Here is a 21,177-nt window from a genome sequence, read left to right on the forward strand (position 1 = left end):
AATTTGTACAGCCACTATGGAAAACCATATGGAGGCTTCTCAAAAAATCTAAGAATTGATACCGTATGATCCAGCAATCCCTTTACTGGGTATTTACCCCAAAGACTTGAAAATATATATCTGAAAATATATTTGCCCACTGATTTTTATAGCAACATTATTCACAGTGGCCAGGACATGAAGCAACCGAAATATCCTACAGTAGATAATTGGCTAAGGAAGCTATGGTACATATATACAATGGAATACGACTCAGCCATAAGAAGGGATGAAATACTGCCATTTGCAAAAACATAGGTGGACCTTTAGATAATCATGCTAAGCTAAAATGACCAAAAATGTTGAAAACCACATGATATCACTTATATATGGGATATAAAATTGAAAGCATCAAATGAACAGGAGAAACAGACTCATGGACATGGATAATAGACTAGTGGTTACCAGATATTATGGTGTGAGGGAGAAGAAGGTAGGTAGACGTGGTAAAAGGTGTCTAATATTTAGTGACAGAGAGAAATCTAACTATGGATGGTGAACCCACAATGCATTATATATATGCCTTACTGTTGAATTGTACACCTGAAACTTACTAAATTTCATTAACTAATTTTATCATAATAATAAAATAAATAAATAAAAATAAATAAAAACAAAACAAAACAAAATATCTAAGAACAAATGGTTAGACTTATTATGGAACTTACCGAAGCTCATAAACATGATTGTTTTCGTAGGGCTCCATTATCTTCTTACATTTATCTTATTTACCTTTTTTGTTAATTATAACATTAGTAGAAGACCTATGTGTATGGCAAATCTAGATGAACTTATCAAAAGACAGGCAAAACAGTATTGTGATCATACATTACTTTTGAAATGTATGTAGTGTGATTGTGAATATATGCATCGCGTAAAAAGATTGAAAGTATATGCATTAGAATGTTAACAAGTGTTATTTCCAGGATTGTGAGTGATAGAAATTTCTTATTTTTAAAATTTATCCGTATTTTCTACAATGATGTGAATTATTTGTGCTATTATAACTATTTAAAATCTACATTGTTTCATTGCTAACAGTTAAAATATTTTATTCGTTTTGTTCTAGTCCATTTTCATGTTATAGAAATAAATATCATGAAAATGCCCATTTCAAAATGGAGGAACAGAGAGTAAGAATTATGAAATTAATTTAGCTACCGTTATGTGTTGAAAATAATTTAGCATATCTCACCATGATGATCCTATTTATAATGTTATTTCTTTTGATTATTCTAATTTTTAAAATGTGTTTTACAGCTGCAAGACCGTACTCAGTTCAGTGACCGAGACTTAGCCACTCTTAAGAAGTACTGGGATAATGGCATGACCAGCCTTGGCTCTGTATGTAGAGAGAAAATTGAAGCAGTTGCAACTGAATTAAATGTTGACTGTGAAATAGTTCGGGTAAGACACTTTTAACAATTTTCATGGTGTAATTGATGAGTGTCATAAATGAAAGCTTTAAAAAATTATATGGAGCACTGTAAATAATACTATCAGTAAAGTGAAGAAGATAACCCACATAATGAGAGGAAATACGTTCAGATCATATATTTTATAAGGAACTTGTATCTACAGTATGTAAAGAACTCTTACATCTCAATAATAAAAGGCAAATGATACAGTTTAAAAAATGGGCAAAGAATTTGAATAGACATTTATCCAAAGAAGATATACAAATGGCCAATAAACAGACAAAAATATGTTCAGCATTACTTGTCATTATGGAAATTAAAACCACAATGAGATACCTCTTACTACCTACTATGATAGCTAGAATAAAAACAAACAAACAAACAAACAAAAAACAGATAACAAGTGTTGTCTAGGATGTGGAGAAATTTAAACCATTATATACTTCTGGTGAAAATATAAAATGTTTTAGCCACTTTAGAAAACACTCCTCAAAATTTTTAACATAGAGTTATCATATGTCTCAGCAATTCCACTCTTAGATATATACCCAAAATAAATGGAACGTATATCCACTCAAAAGCTTATACATGGATGTTCATAACAGCATTATTTACGAGAGTCAAAAAGTGGAAAAAAAAACAACAACAACAAATATCCATCAAGTAGATGGGTAATCAAAATGTGATATATGAGTGTAATGGAATATTATAGAGACATGTAAAGGAATGAAATACCAAAACATGCTACAAAATAGATGAATCTTAAAAACATTGTGCTAAATGAAAGAATTCAGTCACAAAAGACCACAAAATTTTGTCATTCTGTTTATTTGAAATGTCCAGAATAGACACATTTATAGAGACAGAAAGTAGATTAATGGTTGCCAAGGGGTGGGTGTAGCTGGAAATGGAGAGTGACTGCTAATGGGTCTAAGGTATTTTTTGGCATGATAAAAATGTTCCGGAATTAGATAGTGATGATTGTTGCATAACTCCATGAATATATTAAAAACATTTTTATTGTATACATTAAATGAATTAATTATATGGCATTTTAAATATATCTCCATAACACTTTTAAAAATTACATGAAGTGATCTGAAATATATGTAATATATTATGTAATGAATGATAGATTGAAAAATTATATTAGTCATGGGTACATTAGTTTACTTTCTATTTGAAAGATGTTGATATACGATTTAGATAGTGGCAGTGGTGTACTGGTAAGTATTTAACAATCAGCTTTAAGGAAAAGCATATGCTGATTTCCCTGGTACAAAGATTTCCACCATGGCTAATTCTATGATTCATTCAATGTGGAGTTCAGAAGTGATGCCAAAAATTGGCTCTTATGAGCAAATATGAATAGGCTTCAGCTCACACTGAAGGGTCATCCCAGATTATAAAGAAGGAAGTACTATTGAAGAACAAGAGACAAAACTCAGAGCTCTTCTAGAAGAAATAAAGCATTTCATTTTCTCTTGCATACGTGAAGAAAGAGGGAGACGTTTAGGGAGAAGTCATAGATCGCAGCTTTCTCAAACACTCATATGTGGAATAGAAAACTGAAAGCAACAAACATGACAAACAAACAGAGACTCATGGACACAGACTGTGGATTAGTGGTTACCAAAGGGTAGGAGGGAGGAGGGAGGTAGATAAGGATAAAAAGGAGTCAAATATTTGGTGATGGAAGGAAATAAAACTTTGAGTGGTGAACACACAATGCAACATGCATATGACGTATTATTGAATTGTACACTTGAAAACTTTTGGTTTTATTAACAAATATCACCCCAATAATTTTATAAACAAACAAACAAACGAACAAATAAATATCTCAAAATACTGTCCTGTTCAAAGTCCTACTTTTCATTTTGTTAGGAGCCAGGTAAGAAATCAAATTAAATCCTGTATTTACTGTGTATGCTGTGTTACATATACTAACAAGGAAATAGAGAAACATTAGACACCTTTCGTATTTTTAAGGCACTTGAAATCTAGCTAGAGGGATGACACAAGAATAGAAATGAAGAAAGAGAAAGTGGAGTGGGATCATGGTATGAGGAACCTAAGCAAAAACTAAGAATAGAAAAATGCAGAGTATGTGTTTTTGTTCTAATTGTCATTCTTAAAAAAAAAAATTAAATGAAAGTTATACATGCACATAACTGAAGGATTCAAGTTCTGTAGAACTTGCAGCAAAATCATCATTCTTCACTCCTTCCTTCCTATCATTTCACAACGACCATAGTCAACCAATTTCCACCTTTTAGATGATACCTTTGGTATTTACTTCCATCTGTTAATAATGTGCTGAATTAATTAGAATTAGGCTTTGCTGTGAGTAACAGAAAGACTCTAAATAACATTGGCTTAGACAAGGTATTTCAATTCCAAGTACAAGTCCAATTTAGAGCTGGCATGGCAGTTCTGCCCTGTGAAGTTGTCAGAAGCTTTTGTGCCTTCCACCTTCCATTCTGCCATCCCTAAAATGTAGCCCTTGTCCTCAAGGTCCAAAGTTATGTCATTTATAGCCCAGATGGCATGACAGAGATGGGGAGAAAGAATGGACATTGTGTACCAGCTATCTTTTAAAGGAGATTCCCAGAAACTGCCAGAAGACACGTTCACTTATATCCCATTGTCTAAGATGACACACATGGTCATACTTAATTATGAGGGAAGCTGCAAATGTAGTTATATTGTGGGATGCTATGTACCCAAGCTAAAGTTCTATTATTCTGGAAGATAGAGAAGACAGATATTGAGGAATACCAGCATCTATCATCTGTTTTTATTACTACTTTTTGATTTTTCAGTGCTAGACATTGTTGATTGATTTTCCACTATGAAATTCGAGGCTTCCTCCCCCGCCCCAAGTCTTTCAAGATCTCTTCATTGATTTATTCACCTACATGTATACTTCTCTTCTCATTCTCCCAGTATAGTTATTTTATATTTTGATTAATGTTTGATATTCAGTGTTAACATTATTATGATTATGTAAATGTTTCCACATCTTAATTATATAATATTTTATTATTTGTCTTTTTATGAATAACATTATTTTTTTTCCTCGGAGTTTATTATTTACTTAGTTTTATTTTTTGTATGTTTGTTTGCTTAATTTTCTAGTTACTTACTACTAATTTATCCTGAAACTCTTCCTCAGTTGTATACACCCCCTCCCAATATATTTATACACATTTGGTAATGTAACAATTTTATCATCTTGAAGAATCTTCTCCTGGAATCTCTGATCTGGTACAATCTGTATTGGCTATTCTGTACCCAGAACACAACTGTAACCTTGAGATTTCCATTTTTAACATGTTTGTCCTTTTGCCATACTTTCTGTAAGATATCCTCAAGTTTATCTTCCAACTTTTCTACTTTTTTTTTTATTTTTGTTTATATTCAATCTGCCACTGACAAAAATAAACATCATGTGCTATGACAGAAGCTTTCAGGCACCATGGGCTGCCATAAGGGCTCCTTGATATCCTGTACTGCAGGACAGAGGAGACAGGGACAGAGTGTTCCTAAAAACATACTCTTTAAAACTGAAAGATAAGATATCCACAAGGTTCCTACCTAGGATTTTCTTCAATACCATCAGGTTTTCGACATAATTATTGTTAAAAAAAAATAATAATAATGGCCAAAGCCATTGATATTGGGACTCTCAGCCATTGATATATACAATGCCCTTAATCCCTGCAGAAAGTCCTAACATACAGAAAAAAAAAATGTGATACCATTTTCTTCTTGCTTAAGTCTAGTTATAACTTCTACTACAGGAAAGAATAAGGAATTGCTTACTACCCTTTTGTTTCTAGTAATTTCTCAAAATGTAAGCATGCCCATGGCAGCGAGAAAATTTGAAAAGTTGATGTGTTGAAAGAGGACTTCTTCTGAGACTGGCCAAGATGGCATAGAAGCTAGATGTTGTACATGCCTCCTCTTGCGACCACATCAAAATTATAACAAAAATACAGAACAATCATGACTAGGAGTCGCCTGAGGTCTGGCTGAACAGAAGCCCTACAACTAGGGACAAAGATAAGAAGTCACCTCAAAACTGGTAGGAGAGGTGAAGATGTGAAACAGTCCAGTCCCACAACCACGTGTGGTGATCGAAAAACGGGAGAGCTGTCTTGACTGCAGAGCTCCCTCTCCCACCTGAGGAGTGAGGGGTCCTGGCCCCACACTGGGTCCCCAGCCCAAGGTTCCTGTGCTGTGAAGAGAAGTCCCCATGATCTCTGGCTGTGAAAAACCAGCAGAGATTGTGGCTAAGTGAGAGGACTGCAGTAGTCACAGATGTTCCTATTAAAGAGACTCACTCACTCTGAATTCCAGCACTGGAGCAGCTGCTCAAGGAGAGCCAAGGATATACGGGGAGACACTGAGTTGTCAGGCTTCCGGGCAAGGGCTGGAGGGGCGGCTCTCTCCTAGACAGAAGTGCTGGCAATATCCATTGTTTCTTGGTTGAGCCCTCCCACCTCCCAGCTTGCGGATGCAGGCGGCCACCATACCTGAGTCTCAACCAACCTGGATAACACAGGTCACTCCACCCAGGGGATTCCCTGAGATTCTGCTTCTTCCAACCTGTGGGCCCACCCAAGCCACCTCCACTGGTTTATTCCATACAAATGGTCTGCATCAGCTCATGCTATGGACTTTCCTAAAATCTCTCAAAAGCTCACAAAACCCAAAGAAGCATCATCTGGTCTTGGCATGCCACACATCTGCTGAGCAGCTCCAAGCCCAGCACTAGTGGCAGCTAACCTCAGTTTCTGGCTTGGCCTCTCGAGGCATCTATAAACCAAGCATGGGAGGCAGCCATATGCAGATTGCTTGGTAACTCTTGCCAGGTGGCCCAGAAGTACACAGGCTGTGGTTGAACTTGGCCTGCAGCTGGGCTCCTCCCAGGAAGCCCTTGGCCTGCTTCAACCTGCTATGGAGTCAGACCACCACCTAGGGCTGCACCTGAGGAGGACATATCCAAAGGACAGACAGGGCAGGCACCAGAGCCCTGCTAAAGTGAATCCTGCTCCATAGGATCAGTACCTCCCTGACCAGTCCTCAATACCAATTAACCCAAGGGTTAATCCCTCCCATAGACATGCAAACAGCAACCAAGGCTCAACTACACCAAGAGGGCACACATAACTCACACAAGGGACACTCCTTGAGCACCTCACTCAGGTGACCAGGAAAGATTGAGCCACTGGGCTCCACAGGACACCTACCACATAAAGCCACTCTACTAAGACTGGGAGATTTAGGAGCCTTACCTACTAAATAGAAACAAACATGGGGAGGCAGCCACAATGGGAAGACAAAGAAATATGTCCATGAAAGAACAGAACAGAACTCCAGAAAAAGAATTAAAAGTGGAGACAAGCAATCTAACAGATGCAGAGTTCAAAACACTGGTTATAAAGATGCTCAATGAACTTACGGGAAAAATAGATTAACTCAGTGAGAACTTTAACAAAGAGATAAAAACATAAAACTGGAGATGGAAAATATAAAAAGGAACCAGTCAGAAATGAAGAATGCAATATCTGAGGTGAAGAGTACATTAGAAGGAATCAACAGATTAGATGAAGCAGAGGCTCAAATCAGCAATTTAGAAGATGGGGTAGCGGAAGACACCCAATCAGAACAGCAAAAAGAAAACAAATCCAAAAATATAAAGACAGTTTAAGGGGCCTCTAGGACAACATCAAGCATGCCAACATTCACATCACAGAGGTACCAGAAAGGGAAGAGAGAGAGGAAGAAATTGAAAACCTATTTCAAGAAATAATGACTGAAAATTTCCCTAACCTGGTGAAAGAAATAGATTTACAACCACATGAAACTCAGAGAGTCCCAAACAAGATAAACTCATAAAGGCCCACACCAAGGCACATCATCATTAAAATGCCAAAGGTTATAGACAGGGAGAATCTTAAAAGCAGCAAGAGAAAAGCATTTAGTTACCTACAAGGGAGCTCCCATAAGACTGTCAGCCAATTTTTCAACAGAAATTTTGCGGGCCAGAAAGGCTCAGTACAAAATTTTCAAAGTGATGAAAAACAAGGACCCTACAACCAAGATTACTCTACCCAGCGAAGCTTTCATTTGGATTCAAAGGAATGATTAAGAGCTTTCCAGACAAGAAAAAGCTAAAGGAGTTCATCACCACCAAGCAAGCATTACAGGAAATGTTGAAGGGGTGTCTCGAAGAAGAAAAAAAAAATGTATCAAAAATATGGATAAAGGATGTCAATAAGTACATATCTATCAACAAGTACCTCAAATGATAAAGGATTAAATGTTCCAATCAAAAGATAGGGTAGCTGAATGGATAAGAAAACAAGCCCCTTACATATGCTGCCTACAAGAGACTCACTACAGATTAAAAAACACACACAAACTAAAAGTAAAGGGATAGAAAAAGATATTTCATGATGGACTTAAAGGGCATTGTGCTGAGTGGGGTAAGTTGATTAGAGAAAGACAAATGCCATATGATTTAATGCACATATGGAATCCAAAGAACAAACTCATAGATACAGAGAACATTTTGAGGATTACCAGATGGGAGGGGGTTTGGGAGGCATAGGTGAAAAAGGGAGAAGGGATTAAGAAGTACAAAATGGTAGTTACAAAATACTCATGGAAGTACAAATGATAGCATAAGGAATGTAGTCAACAATATTGTAATAACTATGTATGGTGTCAGATGGGTACTAGATTTATTGAAATGATCACTTTGTGAGATATACAGATGTCTAATCATTATGTTGTACACCTAAAACAAATATAATATACTACGTCACCCGTAATTGAAATTTTTTTTTTAAAAAACGGCAAAAAAAAGTGTAACATTGTGTTGTCAAAGAAAAAGAGGGCCTCTTCTGTAATATTTGGTAAATTAACTCCAATGAAGAATATGTTTGCCACATAAATATATTCTTGAGATTTCACAAGAAATTATGTAGATGTTTTTAAGTCTAATAAACCTTCTACTTATTGATCACTAAAATGAACTTTGCCTCAGGAACCTTCTAGTTATTGATCACCAAAATGAACTTTGCCTCAGTTAACCATTACTTGTGGTATTATTTGAAAATTTTAGATGCATGTTTCTTTTTTATATCCTATACTTCTAAAAAATCTAAGAAGCAAACAGCATATTTTATTCTGACCATATTGAGTGCCACTACGGTCATATATTCCTTTAACTTTGAATGTCATTCCCAGGTTAGTGCCTATTATTTTTTGACTTATTCATTCATCAAAGGTAAACTAAACACCTAGTATATGCCAGAATTCTTCTAGTTGCCATGAAAAGAATACAGATCTCCTAAGGAACTTACAATTTAGCATGGTCACATTTTTTTTTTTTAATATCTGTGCTTCAGTTAACAATAAGTGGAGATAATATAACAGAAGGTTGTTTTGAGATAATATATGTGGTAATAAGTATAAAGCACTATAAATTCTCAATAAATGTTTGAGTTTCCTCCTCTTTCTCTCTATAGTTCAGTTTAATGCCTACCCTTTCCATCTGTATTTGGATTATAGCAAACACATGTCAAAATTTACTTCTGTGTGGTCAAATATTTATATAAACAACACATTTAAATGATTGAAATACATTTCAAAAGACAAATAAATTTCATGAAAACAGATATACTTTTTTACATTCTAGATTATGTTTATTTTCCAAGGAGCATGGTTAGATTTGAAATATCTTTAAATAAAAGAATGTTTTTCACTTATACTGTTTTTGCTTTTCTTTTTGCATTGGATCTAACCCTCCACCCCCAATGTGTGTGCAAAACAAATAGTACTCTGTTAATTACCATAGACCTTGACTCAAAGCTGGTGGGTATGTTGAACTTGAATTGCATGCTCTTATTTTAAGAAAAAAATGGAATAGGTAGAAGAATGGCTTGCTCAAGGTCACACAGCAAGTCAATGGCTAGAGGCCAGATCTCTTTATTACCAGTTTAACATTATTTGCATTTCTGCTTCATCAGTATATGGTTTGTCATAAGAATTAACTTGCATATTTCTTAAAAATACAGTCACCCCATCTTACCAGACCTACTAAATCATGATTTTCAAGGAAGGATCTGAGAATGTGTATGCTTCCTTTCTAATAATTCTTATAATCAGGTAATTTTGGAAAAGACTTCACTACACAATGTCATTGTGGCTAAATATTCTAGGTGGATCTTCCTTTCATAATACTTGGTCATATATTGTAATTTATATTTTCTTGTCTCTTTGCTTATTGTCTATACTTCTACTAAATTGTAAGTTTAAATTCCATGAAGATATATATCATGCTTGCTTTTTTACTACTGCATTCCCAGCACTAGAACAGTACTTGGTACTTAGTTCACAGTTGATATTCAGTAATATTTGTGGAATGAATGAATGTTTAATAGAAATGTGTGTCCTCTGTGTATAGCATACACAGAATACAAATATATAATAAACATTCAAAATAACAGCAATTTAAAATATTGTTTCATTTTATTTTAATAGAAATATACTTAGAAGTGTATAGGACTTGAGAGTTCTAATTTCTAATAGCCATTATATTTGTGCTGTCAATATATAAGAGTTCTGGTTGGAAAGATATAGTATTATTCTATAGATTTATGAGCATCGTAGAGGGACAAAGATTATCTAGGGAACTGAAGATTTGGAAAACAATTTTCTCACTTTTTAGTTTCCTCAAATACAAAATATGAGGCCCTGAGTGATAAAATAATTTGCTCATAGGTTATATAAAATGGTTGAAAACTGCATATTTAAAAAAATAAGGGTGTTTAATTTGAAACACAGAAAAAATATTCTTTACATAATTGATAGCTGGAATGTAGAAGAGGGTTTTGGGATGAAGTGAAACCAGAATGAATATTTGGAACAAATGCCTAGAATTAATAGAGCAATAGATATTGGTTCAGTTTAAGGGAAAATATTTAAAAAAAAAACAAACTATACACAAACTGGACTAGGGAACCTTGAAAAGTAATATATTTCATATTGATGAAGTTTTCATGCAAAGACTGAATAGCCACCCATCTAAAATGTTGAAGAAGGGACTTTTACATTGAATGAAACGTTAGATTACTTGGCATCTAAGATTATTTCCATCATCTATAAGTCTTTGAAAATGTAAAAAAAATATAGCATTGTGTTTATATATTGAATAATTTCCCAGTGCTTTCCAATTTTCAGGACTATCCAAAGAGAAACTATTTTAGCCCTACTATGCAATAAAATTTCACATAATATCAATATTCATACCACATATTATTTCACCTTCATCACTGTACATTCCATAATCACTCGTCTCTCCCAAGAAGGATATAAAAGAAGTTGAAGATGCATAGAAACAGGTTTCTACATTTTGTTTTCTTCTCTCATCATAAACTTTTTTGACACAAAGGAAACAAGAAGTTCCCTAAGGAAACTAGTACTTTTCTCCTTTTGCCCACATCATCATTTTCACAAAGATCAGAACTAGGATTATTATAAAAGAGAAGATTCTGCCCTTAGAATTTGATAAGCATCAGTATTCAAAGAGTGGAAACAGAGAAAGTACATGACAATTTCATGGAGCTTTACTAAGAACTTGTGGTTCTTTACTTTTTCTGAAACTTAGCAGTTCATTCTCAATGAGAACATGTAATGGGAAACTGAAATAGAACTACACTCTTTAAACTAGTATTTCCCCTATGAGGGAAGTTAGCAAAGCTAGGAAAAGTAATATCCAGAAATATTTTTTTTTCTTTTCTGCTGGGTAATTTTCACTTGGGAGTCTACAAAACAAACTGTGTTTCAGACTTCACGTTGACTACTAAATACGTCCAAGGTACTGCATTTCCTGAATTTGAAAGGACAATGCCGCCAACAAATATAAAGAAAATTAATTTTCTTGAGTTAATTGAATAGTTCTGTTTTCCCCTGCACACTTTTTTCAAAATCTTACCAAATATAAAGTTAACTTCATTATTATTTTTATTTACATTAGAGAATATCTAAAGTGGCTTTGTATTCATATGGACCTTGTTGTATAAAGAAATTCTACTCAGTATACAAAGAAAGGGTATCATAATCAAATTTAGAGCCAAAAATATTAAATGCTATTGAATTGCTTTCTTCACTAAAAGAGAATATACAGGTTTTGAGAATTCTTCTTGCACTGTAGATTGGCATCGCAAAACTATAACAGTTACAAATTCTAGTCATATATAATGAGCTTTTTGAAGATTGAATGAGAAATTTGAGAATAAAATTGGTTTTAGAGTGCTGCTTCCAAAAAATGGAGTACACATAATTTTTCCTAATCTTCCCACTAAGTACAGCTAAAATCTCTAGACATTACCTATAACCAATGTAAGAAGACTTTGAAGGTTGAAAGAAGTTACATTTGTAAGGAACCACAGGACCTGAGGAATGACACAGTAGTGAGTTTCTTGAGTTTTCTTTACGCCTCATATACCCCAGATTGGATATTTGAGAAGCGAACAAGCCAGAAGCATCAATAGGCACAAACAAACAAACAAACAAAAATCCAAGAGAAGTCTGTTTTCTCTTGCCAGAGAACCAAGAAAAGGACAGCTTAGCAAGAAAGAAAATGTTTAGACAATCACCTCTTGACTCCAGCCAAATACCACAGAAAAAAACTGCTACTACACACCACCCCTACCAGAAAAGGCCAAATGGAGGACTCATACATGTGTCGTCACCAGGCCACAGCTAGATACCCCAACCACTCACAGACCAATGTCAGAGAAGAAAGAGGCAGAGCTGGACATTAAAATCCCTCCACCTTCCTTCCCCTGCTATTTCAGTAGACTTTCACCCCACCCCCACCTAAAAGTAATGAGGAACCCCCTATCTCATTTAGGTAGTGTTAGAGGAGACCTAGTGGAGATAGTGGGGACCCAAGTCCACTCAAGAGTGAAAAGAATCTCCTCATTCATCCAGTGTCAATGGAAGCCAAGTCGAGAATCTGGATTTCCATCCCCTTGTGGAAGTCTGTCAAAAGATAGATGATATATAGATAGACAGCTATATAAATATATCCTAGAGCAACCACTAAAACATTATACAAAGAGATACAGAACAAAATTTTATAGATAAATCAAAATGGAATTCTAAAATATGTTCAATAACCCATAGAAATGCAGGAGGGGAAAATACAAAGAACAAAGCAAAAATAAAATGATATGCATAAGCCATAACAGAGCAATAATTGCATTAAATTTAAATGTCCTGCGGAAAATCGATGGATGAGATATACCCCATAACAAATCAACAGATAAAAAACACATGATCATATCAACAGATGCAGGAAAAGTGTTCAACAAAATCCGGCATCCATTTATGATAAAAACTCTCAGCACATGGACAATAGACTAGTGGTTACTAGAGGGTAGGAGGTAGGGGAGAGGTAGATGGGATAAAGGGGGTCAAATATGTGGTGACAGAGAAAATCTAACTATGGGAGGTGAACACAGAGTGTAAACATATATATGCCTTATTGTTAAAGTGTACAGCTGAAACTTTTTGGATTTTGTTAACCAATGTTATCATAAAAACAAACAAACAAAAAATAGATAAATAAAACTCTCAGCAAAGTGAGAATAGAGGGAACATACCTCAACATAAAAAAAGTCATATATGACAAACCTACAGCTAACATCATACTCAATGTGGAAAGGCTAAAAGCATTTTCCTTAAGATCGAGAACAAGAGAAGAATGCCCACTTTCACAACTCCTCTTCAACATTGTATTGGAAGTCTTAGCCACAGCAAAAGACAAGAAAGAGAAATAAAAGGCCTCCGAATTGTAAAGGAAGAAGTAAAACTCTCGCTATTTGCCGATGACATGATACTATATAGAGAGAACCCTAAAGATTCCACTAAAAAACTGTTAGAACTGATCAATAGATTCAGTAAAGTAGCAGGTTACAAAATAAATATTCAGAAGTCAGTGGCATTTTTATATACCAATGATGAACTTTCAGAAAGAGAAATTAAGAAAACAATCCTATTTACAAATGCATCAAAACAATAAAATACTTAGGAGTCAAATTAAACAAGGAGGTAAAAGTCCTATTCTCAGAAATCTATGTCATTGAAAAAAAAGAAATTGTAGAAGATACAAATAAATGGAAGCATATACTGTACTCACAGGTAGGAAGAATCAACATTACTAAAATGGCCCTACTACCCAAAACAATCTACAGATTCAAGGCATTCCCTATCAAAACGCTAATGGCATTTTTCAGAGAGCTAGAACAAATAATCCTAAAATTTATATGGAACCATAAAAGACCCCAAATAGCAACAGTAATCTTGAGAAAGAAGAACAAAGTAAGAGATATCACACTACTTGATATCAAACTATACTACAAGGCTACAGTAATCAAAACAGCATGGTGGAGAAATGGGCAAAATGGTGTGGATGACAGAAGTTTCGCTCTTCCCCTCTTGCGACCACATCAAAGTTGAGATGGAAACATGGAGCAAACAGCAAGCAGAATTGCCTGGCGGACTAGTTGAACAGAAGCACTACAACTAAGGAGAGAAATAAGAAATCACCTGCAACATTTGGAGGTAGGAGCGAGTGAAGACACGAGTCAGTCCCTGGTGGCTGAGTGGGACAGAGGCTATGGCAGCTGCAGCCAGCAGCTGCAGACACTTCTTAAAGGGGCCGTGTCCACGACTGGATTTTCACCATTACAGACTGCTCTGAGCACGAGCACCTGGTCGGCCACTCGGGGGTCACCAGGGATTTATAGGGAGACACTGAGTTGTCCAAGTGAGGGCTGGAGGTGAGTCTTTCTATCAGGAAGAAGTGCTGGAGGTATCTATTGCTCCTTTTTTGAGCCCTACCCCCTCCTAGTGTGCAGACATAGTGCTGCCATACAGAGGCGTCATCAAACTGGATAACAGAAGTCACTCCGCCCAGAGGATTCCCTGAAACTGCATCTGCCCCAGCTCACGAACCCATCCAAGCCACATTCAGTTGTGTCCTCGGCACGTCTTCTGACACTTGCTGAGCAGCAGCAAGACTCATACTGGTGGCAGCTGACCGCTGTTTCTGGTGTAGTTTCCTGAGGCAACTATAAGCACAGTTATCTGTGGATTGCTTGTTGAATTTTAACAGATGACCCCGGAGGGGCACAGGCTAGGGCTAAACTTAGCCTGCAGCTGAAACCCTCTCAGAACTGTGCCAGTGGACACCTACTAAAAAAGCCATGTTGATAAGACTGGGAGACTTAGGCACTTTGCTTAATACATAGAAAGAAACACAGAAAAGCAGCCCAAATGCGACGACTAAGAAGCAGAAACCATATGAGAAAACAGAACAGAGATCCAGGAATAATGGAGTCAAGCAATGTAACAGATGCAGAGTTCAAAACACTGGTTATAAAGATGCTCAATAAACTTACAGGAAGTGTGGATGAATTCAGTGAGAAGTTTAACAAAGAGATACAAAACATAAATATGGAAATGGAAATTATAAAAGGGAACCAGTCAGAAATGAAGAACACATTATCTGAGATGAGAAGTATATTAAATAGAATAAACAAAGGAATAAACAAAGTGAATCAAGAAGAGGATCAAATGACCTATATAGAAGATGGCAAAGCCAAGGACACTCAATCATAATGGCAAGAAAAAAGAAGCCAAGACTATAATAATAACTTAAGAAGCCTATGGGACACTATTAAATGTAAAATACCCATATCATAGGACTATCAGAAGAAAAACAAAACATCGAAGAGCTATTTGAAGAAATAATGATGGAAAACTTTCTTAACCTGGTGAAGCAAATAGATATAAAACTCCAGGAAGCTAAGAGAGTCCCCAAAACCAGGAACCCAAAGAGGCCTATACCAAGACACAACATAATTAAAATTCGAAAGAATAAATACAAAGGGAGAATCTTAAAAGCAGCAAGAGAAAAGCAGTTAGTTCCCTACAAGGGAGCGTCCATAAGACTGGCAACTAATTTCTCAAAAGAAACTATGCAGGACAGAAGGGCTTACCACAAAATATTCAACATGATGAAAACCCAGGATCTACAACCAAGAATAATTTATCCAGCAAAGTTATCATTTAGAATTCAAGGACAGATAAAGAGCTTCCCAGATAAAAATAAGCTAAAGGAATTCATCAACATGAAGCCAGGTATTATAGGAATTGTTGGAGGAACTTGTTTAAAAAGAAAAAAAACATGTATCAAAATCATGAATAAAGGAGGCAAGAATATACAATGGGGTAAAGACAGTCTCTTCAGTAAATGGTGCTGCAAAAATTGTACAGATACAAAAATAAATAAATAAACTGGACCACCTTCTTACATCGTATACAAAAATAGACTCAAAATGAATTATGACTTAAATATAAGACCCAAATCCATAAAACTTCTAGGAGAAAGAATAGGCAGTAATTTCTCCGATATTGCTACTAGTAATGTCTTTTTAGATATATCTCACAACAAACTAAAAGTTTTTGCAGAGCAAAACAAAACATCAACAAAACAAAAGACAATCGACTGAATGGGAGAAGATATCTGCTTATGATACATCTGATAAGAGGTTAATATCCAAAATATATAAAGAACTCATACAACTCAACAACAACAAAAAAAGAAAAATCCAATTAAAAAATGGGCGGAAGACCTGAACAGGTATCTCTCCAAAGAGGAAATACAGATGGCCAATAGACATATGAATAGATGGTCGGAGTCACTAATCAATAGAGAAATGCAAGTTAAAACCACAATGAAATATCACCTCACACCTGTCAGAACCACAAGTGTTGTCAAAAATATGGAGAAAAGAGAACCCTCATACACTGTTGGTAGGATTGCAAACTGGTACAGCCGCTATGGAAAACAGTCTGGAAATTCCTCAAAAAGTTAAAAATAGATATACCTTTTGACCCAGCAATGCATTTCTGGATATTTATCCAAAAAATCCAAAACAATAATTCATAAAGATATATGCACCTCTATGTTCATGGCAGCACAATTTACAACAGCCAAGATATGGAAGCAACCTAAATGCCTATCAACAGATGATTGGATAAAGAAGTTATGGTTCATATATACAATGGAATATTACTCAGCCTTTACAAAGAATTAAAATCCTACCATTCACAATAACATGGGTGGACCTAGAGGTTATTAAGCTGAATGAATAAGTCAGACAGAGGAAGATAATTACCATATGATTTCACTTATATGAGGAATCTAAGAAACAAAAAGAACAAACTAATCAAAAACAGGCTCACAAATATAGAGAAAAATCTGGTGACAGCCAGAGTGGAGCAGAGTTGGGGGGCAGGGAAAAATGTGAAGGACTAAAGAAGTACAAATTAGTAGTTGCTCGATGGTTATGAAGATGGGGAGCATGGCATATGGAATGCCATCAGCATTAATCTAATGGCTAGGTGGAGAGCCAGAGGAAAGAGCAATTAGAGGGATCTTTTTATAAACTATATAAATGTCTAACCAATGTACTGTATACTTGAGCCTAATAATAAAATTTTAAAAAATAGAAAAAATTGAAGTGGTCTAAAATTATCAATTAAAAAACAGAGATTAGCAAACTAGATTTTAAAAGATAACCCAAGTCTATGCTGTTTTCAAGAAATTAAAATATAATGATACATGCAAATTAAAATTAAAATGATAGAAAATTCATAGCATAAAATAGGAATCATTGCAAAGCAAGAATCATACATTAGTATCATATTAATGAATTTCTAATAGAAAAGTGTACCCTCTGTGACACACATACAAATATATAATAATGCACATTTCAACAAAAAGACATTTAGAAAATGGTTGCATATTAGTATTATCATGTTCTACTCCAAAGTAGACTTCAGAGCAAAGAAAATTACCAGGGACAAAGAGAAACATTACACATGATAAAAAGGATCCAACCACCAGGAGACATTGCAGTCTTAAATGTGTATGCACCAAATATCAGAGCTTCAAAATATGTGAAGCGACAACTGATAAAACTGGTGATGAAATCACCCTTTTTCAATAAATAATAGAGTTATTACATAGAAAATCATCAGTGGCATAGAAGAACTCAAAAACACATTCAATTATGGAACAGAATGGAGAGCCTCAACATAAATCATTACATAAACTGTGAACTGATCTTTGACAAGGGTGCCAAGAATACACAATAGGAAAAGGACACTTTCTTCAATAAATGTTGTTAGAAAAACTGGATGTCCACACGCAAAAGAATGAAATTGGACTTTTATCTCACACTATACACAAAAATCGACTCAGAATTAAAGACTTAAACATAAGACCTGAAACCAATAAACCCCCTAGTAGGAAAAAAAAAAATAGGAGAAAAGATTCTGGACATTGGCCTTGGCAATAATTTCTTAGATATAACATCAAAAGTACAGGCAACAAAAGCGAAAATTGGCAGGTGAGATTAAATCAAACTAAAAAGCTTATGCACAGGAAGGGAAATAACAAAATTAAAAGGCAACCTACAGAATGGGAGAAAATATTTGCAAACCGTTTATCTGATAAAAGGATAATATCCAAACTATATAAGAAACTCCTTTAACTCAACAACGAACAAATAATCTGACTAAAAAATGAGTATAGGAACTGAACAGATGTTTCTCCAAATAAGATATACAAATGTTCAACAAGTATATGAAAACATGGTCAATATCACTAATCAATAGGAAAATGTAAATCAAAACCTGTTAGGATGACTATTAAAATAAAAGTTAACAAATATTGGAAAGAATGTAGAAAAAAGGGAAAACTTTTTTCTACATTGTTAATGGGAACATAAATTGGTGCAGCTACTATGGAAAACCATATGGAACTTCCTCAGAAAACTAAAAATAGAATTAACATATGATCCAGCAAATCCACCTACATATCTAAAGAATATTAATTCACTATCTCGAAGAGATATCTGTACTCTCGTGTTCATTACAGCATTATTCACAAAACCCAATACATGGAAGCAACCCAAAAAATGTTCATCACAAAAAGGAAATCCTGTCATTTACAACAACATAGATAAATCAGGCAGACATTATGCTAAGTGAAATAAATCAGACACAGAAGGACAGATATTGCATGGTACCACTTATATGATGATTCTAAATAGTTATAGATGCAGAAGGTGGAATGGTAGTTGCCAAGGTATGAGGAGAGGGGGAAACATGGAAGTAGTACTCAAAGTGCACAAAGTTTTAGTTATACAAGATGAATAAGTCCTAGAGATCTATTGCATAGCATAGTGCCTATAGTCAACAACACTATAATATATACTTAAAAATTTGCTAAGAGTGTAAGTCTTAGCATAATGTTCTCCTGGTTCATTCATGTTGTTGCAAATGACAGAATTCCCTTTTTTTAAATTCTGAAACATTCTATTGTATGTATATACCACATTTTATTTATCCATTCATCTCTTGATGGAAATTATTTCATAAAATACAGAATTCTAGGTTGGAAGTGTTTAATAGGTTTATGACATTGATTGTGGTGATGGTTTTACAGGTGTATACTATCTCCAAATTAATCAAGTTGTATACATTAATTATATACAGCTTTTTTTTATCTCCATAAAAGCATACCTTGGTCAATAAAATATAATGGACATTTAGAGAATATGCAACCAAACAAGAGTACCATACATATTCTTTTCAAGTGCCTAAGAAACACATATCAAGATAAACCACATTCTGGACCATTAAACAAATATCAATAAATTGAAAAAAAAATGAAATCATACAGCATATGTCCCTGGCCACAACTGAACTAAAGTAGAAGACAATAACAGAAAAATAGCAGGGATGCCTCCAAGTTCTTGGAAGTTATATAACATGTCTCTAACTAATCCACAAGTCAAAGAGGAAATCTCAAAATAAATTTTAAAATACATTGGACTTCCGGTTTCTACTCTGTCATGTGAGGAGCTTGGAGTTGCCACTTTTTCATACCAAGCAAAAAGCTGACCAAACTGAAGAATCAATAATTCTTATTAGATATATCAAGTACATTAGGTCATAAGGTAAACATCTACCCCCAAATTGGAGAAATAGGCAGGTGAATATAGAGGATCGCAATTTTCTTAAGCAGAACCCCTGTAGTTATCAGTACTGTGGTAGGAAAACCTAAACTGTACTTGACAAATTGCTGGAGGTTCCATGTGGACAAGTCTGAGAGTTAAAAACTTCACATGTCCCATAATAGGGGTACTCTCACACTTTTGTGAGTTTTACCATCAAATAATGAAATCTTATTCAATGGTAGGAAAAAATGAGCTATCAAGCCATGAAAGATATGGAAGAACCTTAAATGCCTATTCCTAAATGAAAGGAGACAATGTGAAAGGCTACATACTGTTTGATTCCAAGTATATGACAATCTGAAAAAGGCAAAACAAACAAACAAACAAAAAAAAATAGAGACATTAAAAAGATCAGTGATTTACAGAGACTTGTGGGGAGGGAGAGAGGGATGAATATATCGAGCAGTGGGGATTTTTAGGGGAGTGAAACTACTATTTTGTATGATACTGTAATGATGGCTACATATTTACCAAAACCTATAAAATATACAATGCGGAATGAACACTGATGTAAACTCTGGACTTAATGCTATATTACTATGAACTCATCAACTGTAACAAATGCACCATATTAATTTTTTAAATAATTAATTGATTGATTGATTGATTGATTGCTTTTTCCCCTTTTTAATCCCCACCACCGCCACCACCACTTCCACCCCTGACTTATGGATGTTGCCATTTTCCCCTTAAGAACTGGTAGGAAAAAATGAAGGTGGGGCGTCTCCTCCCACATGCTCTCGGTGTGCAACCAGGGCCTGGCGCCACAGGGGCCTGGCGCCCCCTGGGGCCTGGCCAGTGACTCCACCTGGAGCACGAACCCAGGAACTTATGTATATAAAGCAGACGTGCTAACCACTACACTATGGAGCCACCCCAATGTATTTATTTCTTTATGGTGACATTCATTAACAAAATACAATAAATTTCAGCTGTACGCTTTAACAATAGGCATATATATATTTACACTGTGTGTTCACTTCCAATAAATAGATTTCTTTCTCTAACCACACATTTGACCCCCCTTACCCCATCTAACTCTCCTATCCACCCTCCCTCCTCCCCTCTGGTAATAAATAGTTTATTGTCCATGTCCATGAGTCTCAGTTTGCTTATCCAGTTCATTTGTTGCTTTTAGGTTTACATCCCACATATAAGTGATATCATGTGGTTTTCAACTTTTTCTACTTGGCTTATTTTGCTTAGCATGATTACCTTGAGGTCCATCCATGTCGTCACAATGGCAGTATTTCATCTCTACTTATGGCTGAGTAGTATTCCATTGTATATATGTACCACAGCTTCTTTAGTCCGTCAACAGACACTTAGGTTGTTTCCATGTCTTGGCTATTATAAATCATGCTGCAATGAACATAGTGTACATATATCTTTTCAAATTAGTGTTATCATACTGTTTTTCAGGTAAATACCCAGAAGTAGAATTGCTGAATCGTGGTAGTTCTATTTTTAATTTTTTGAGGAACCTCCATACTGTTTTCTATAGTGGCTGCATCAATTTGCATTCCCACCAACAGTCGATG

The 21,177-nt window shown here is 35.2% G+C and overlaps 1 protein-coding gene across 1 annotated transcript in view; it reads left to right on the forward strand.

Annotated features, from left to right (window-relative positions):
• Nucleotides 1-1,299: 1,299 nt before the first annotated feature.
• The window catches only part of LOC102883464 (highly divergent homeobox), a gene marked incomplete at its 5' end in the record, with an annotated part of 56,204 nt that continues 36,326 nt past the window's right edge, over nt 1,300-21,177 (forward strand). The window contains one exon of the mRNA XM_015587083.1: nt 1,300-1,446. Within this exon, the coding sequence (XP_015442569.1) occupies nt 1,300-1,446 (147 nt within the window). The remainder of the gene's footprint in view (nt 1,447-21,177) is intronic.

The sequence above is a fragment of the Pteropus alecto genome, unplaced genomic scaffold (genome assembly GCF_000325575.1).
Source record: "Pteropus alecto unplaced genomic scaffold, ASM32557v1 scaffold273, whole genome shotgun sequence".
Taxonomy (NCBI): domain Eukaryota; kingdom Metazoa; phylum Chordata; class Mammalia; order Chiroptera; family Pteropodidae; genus Pteropus; species Pteropus alecto.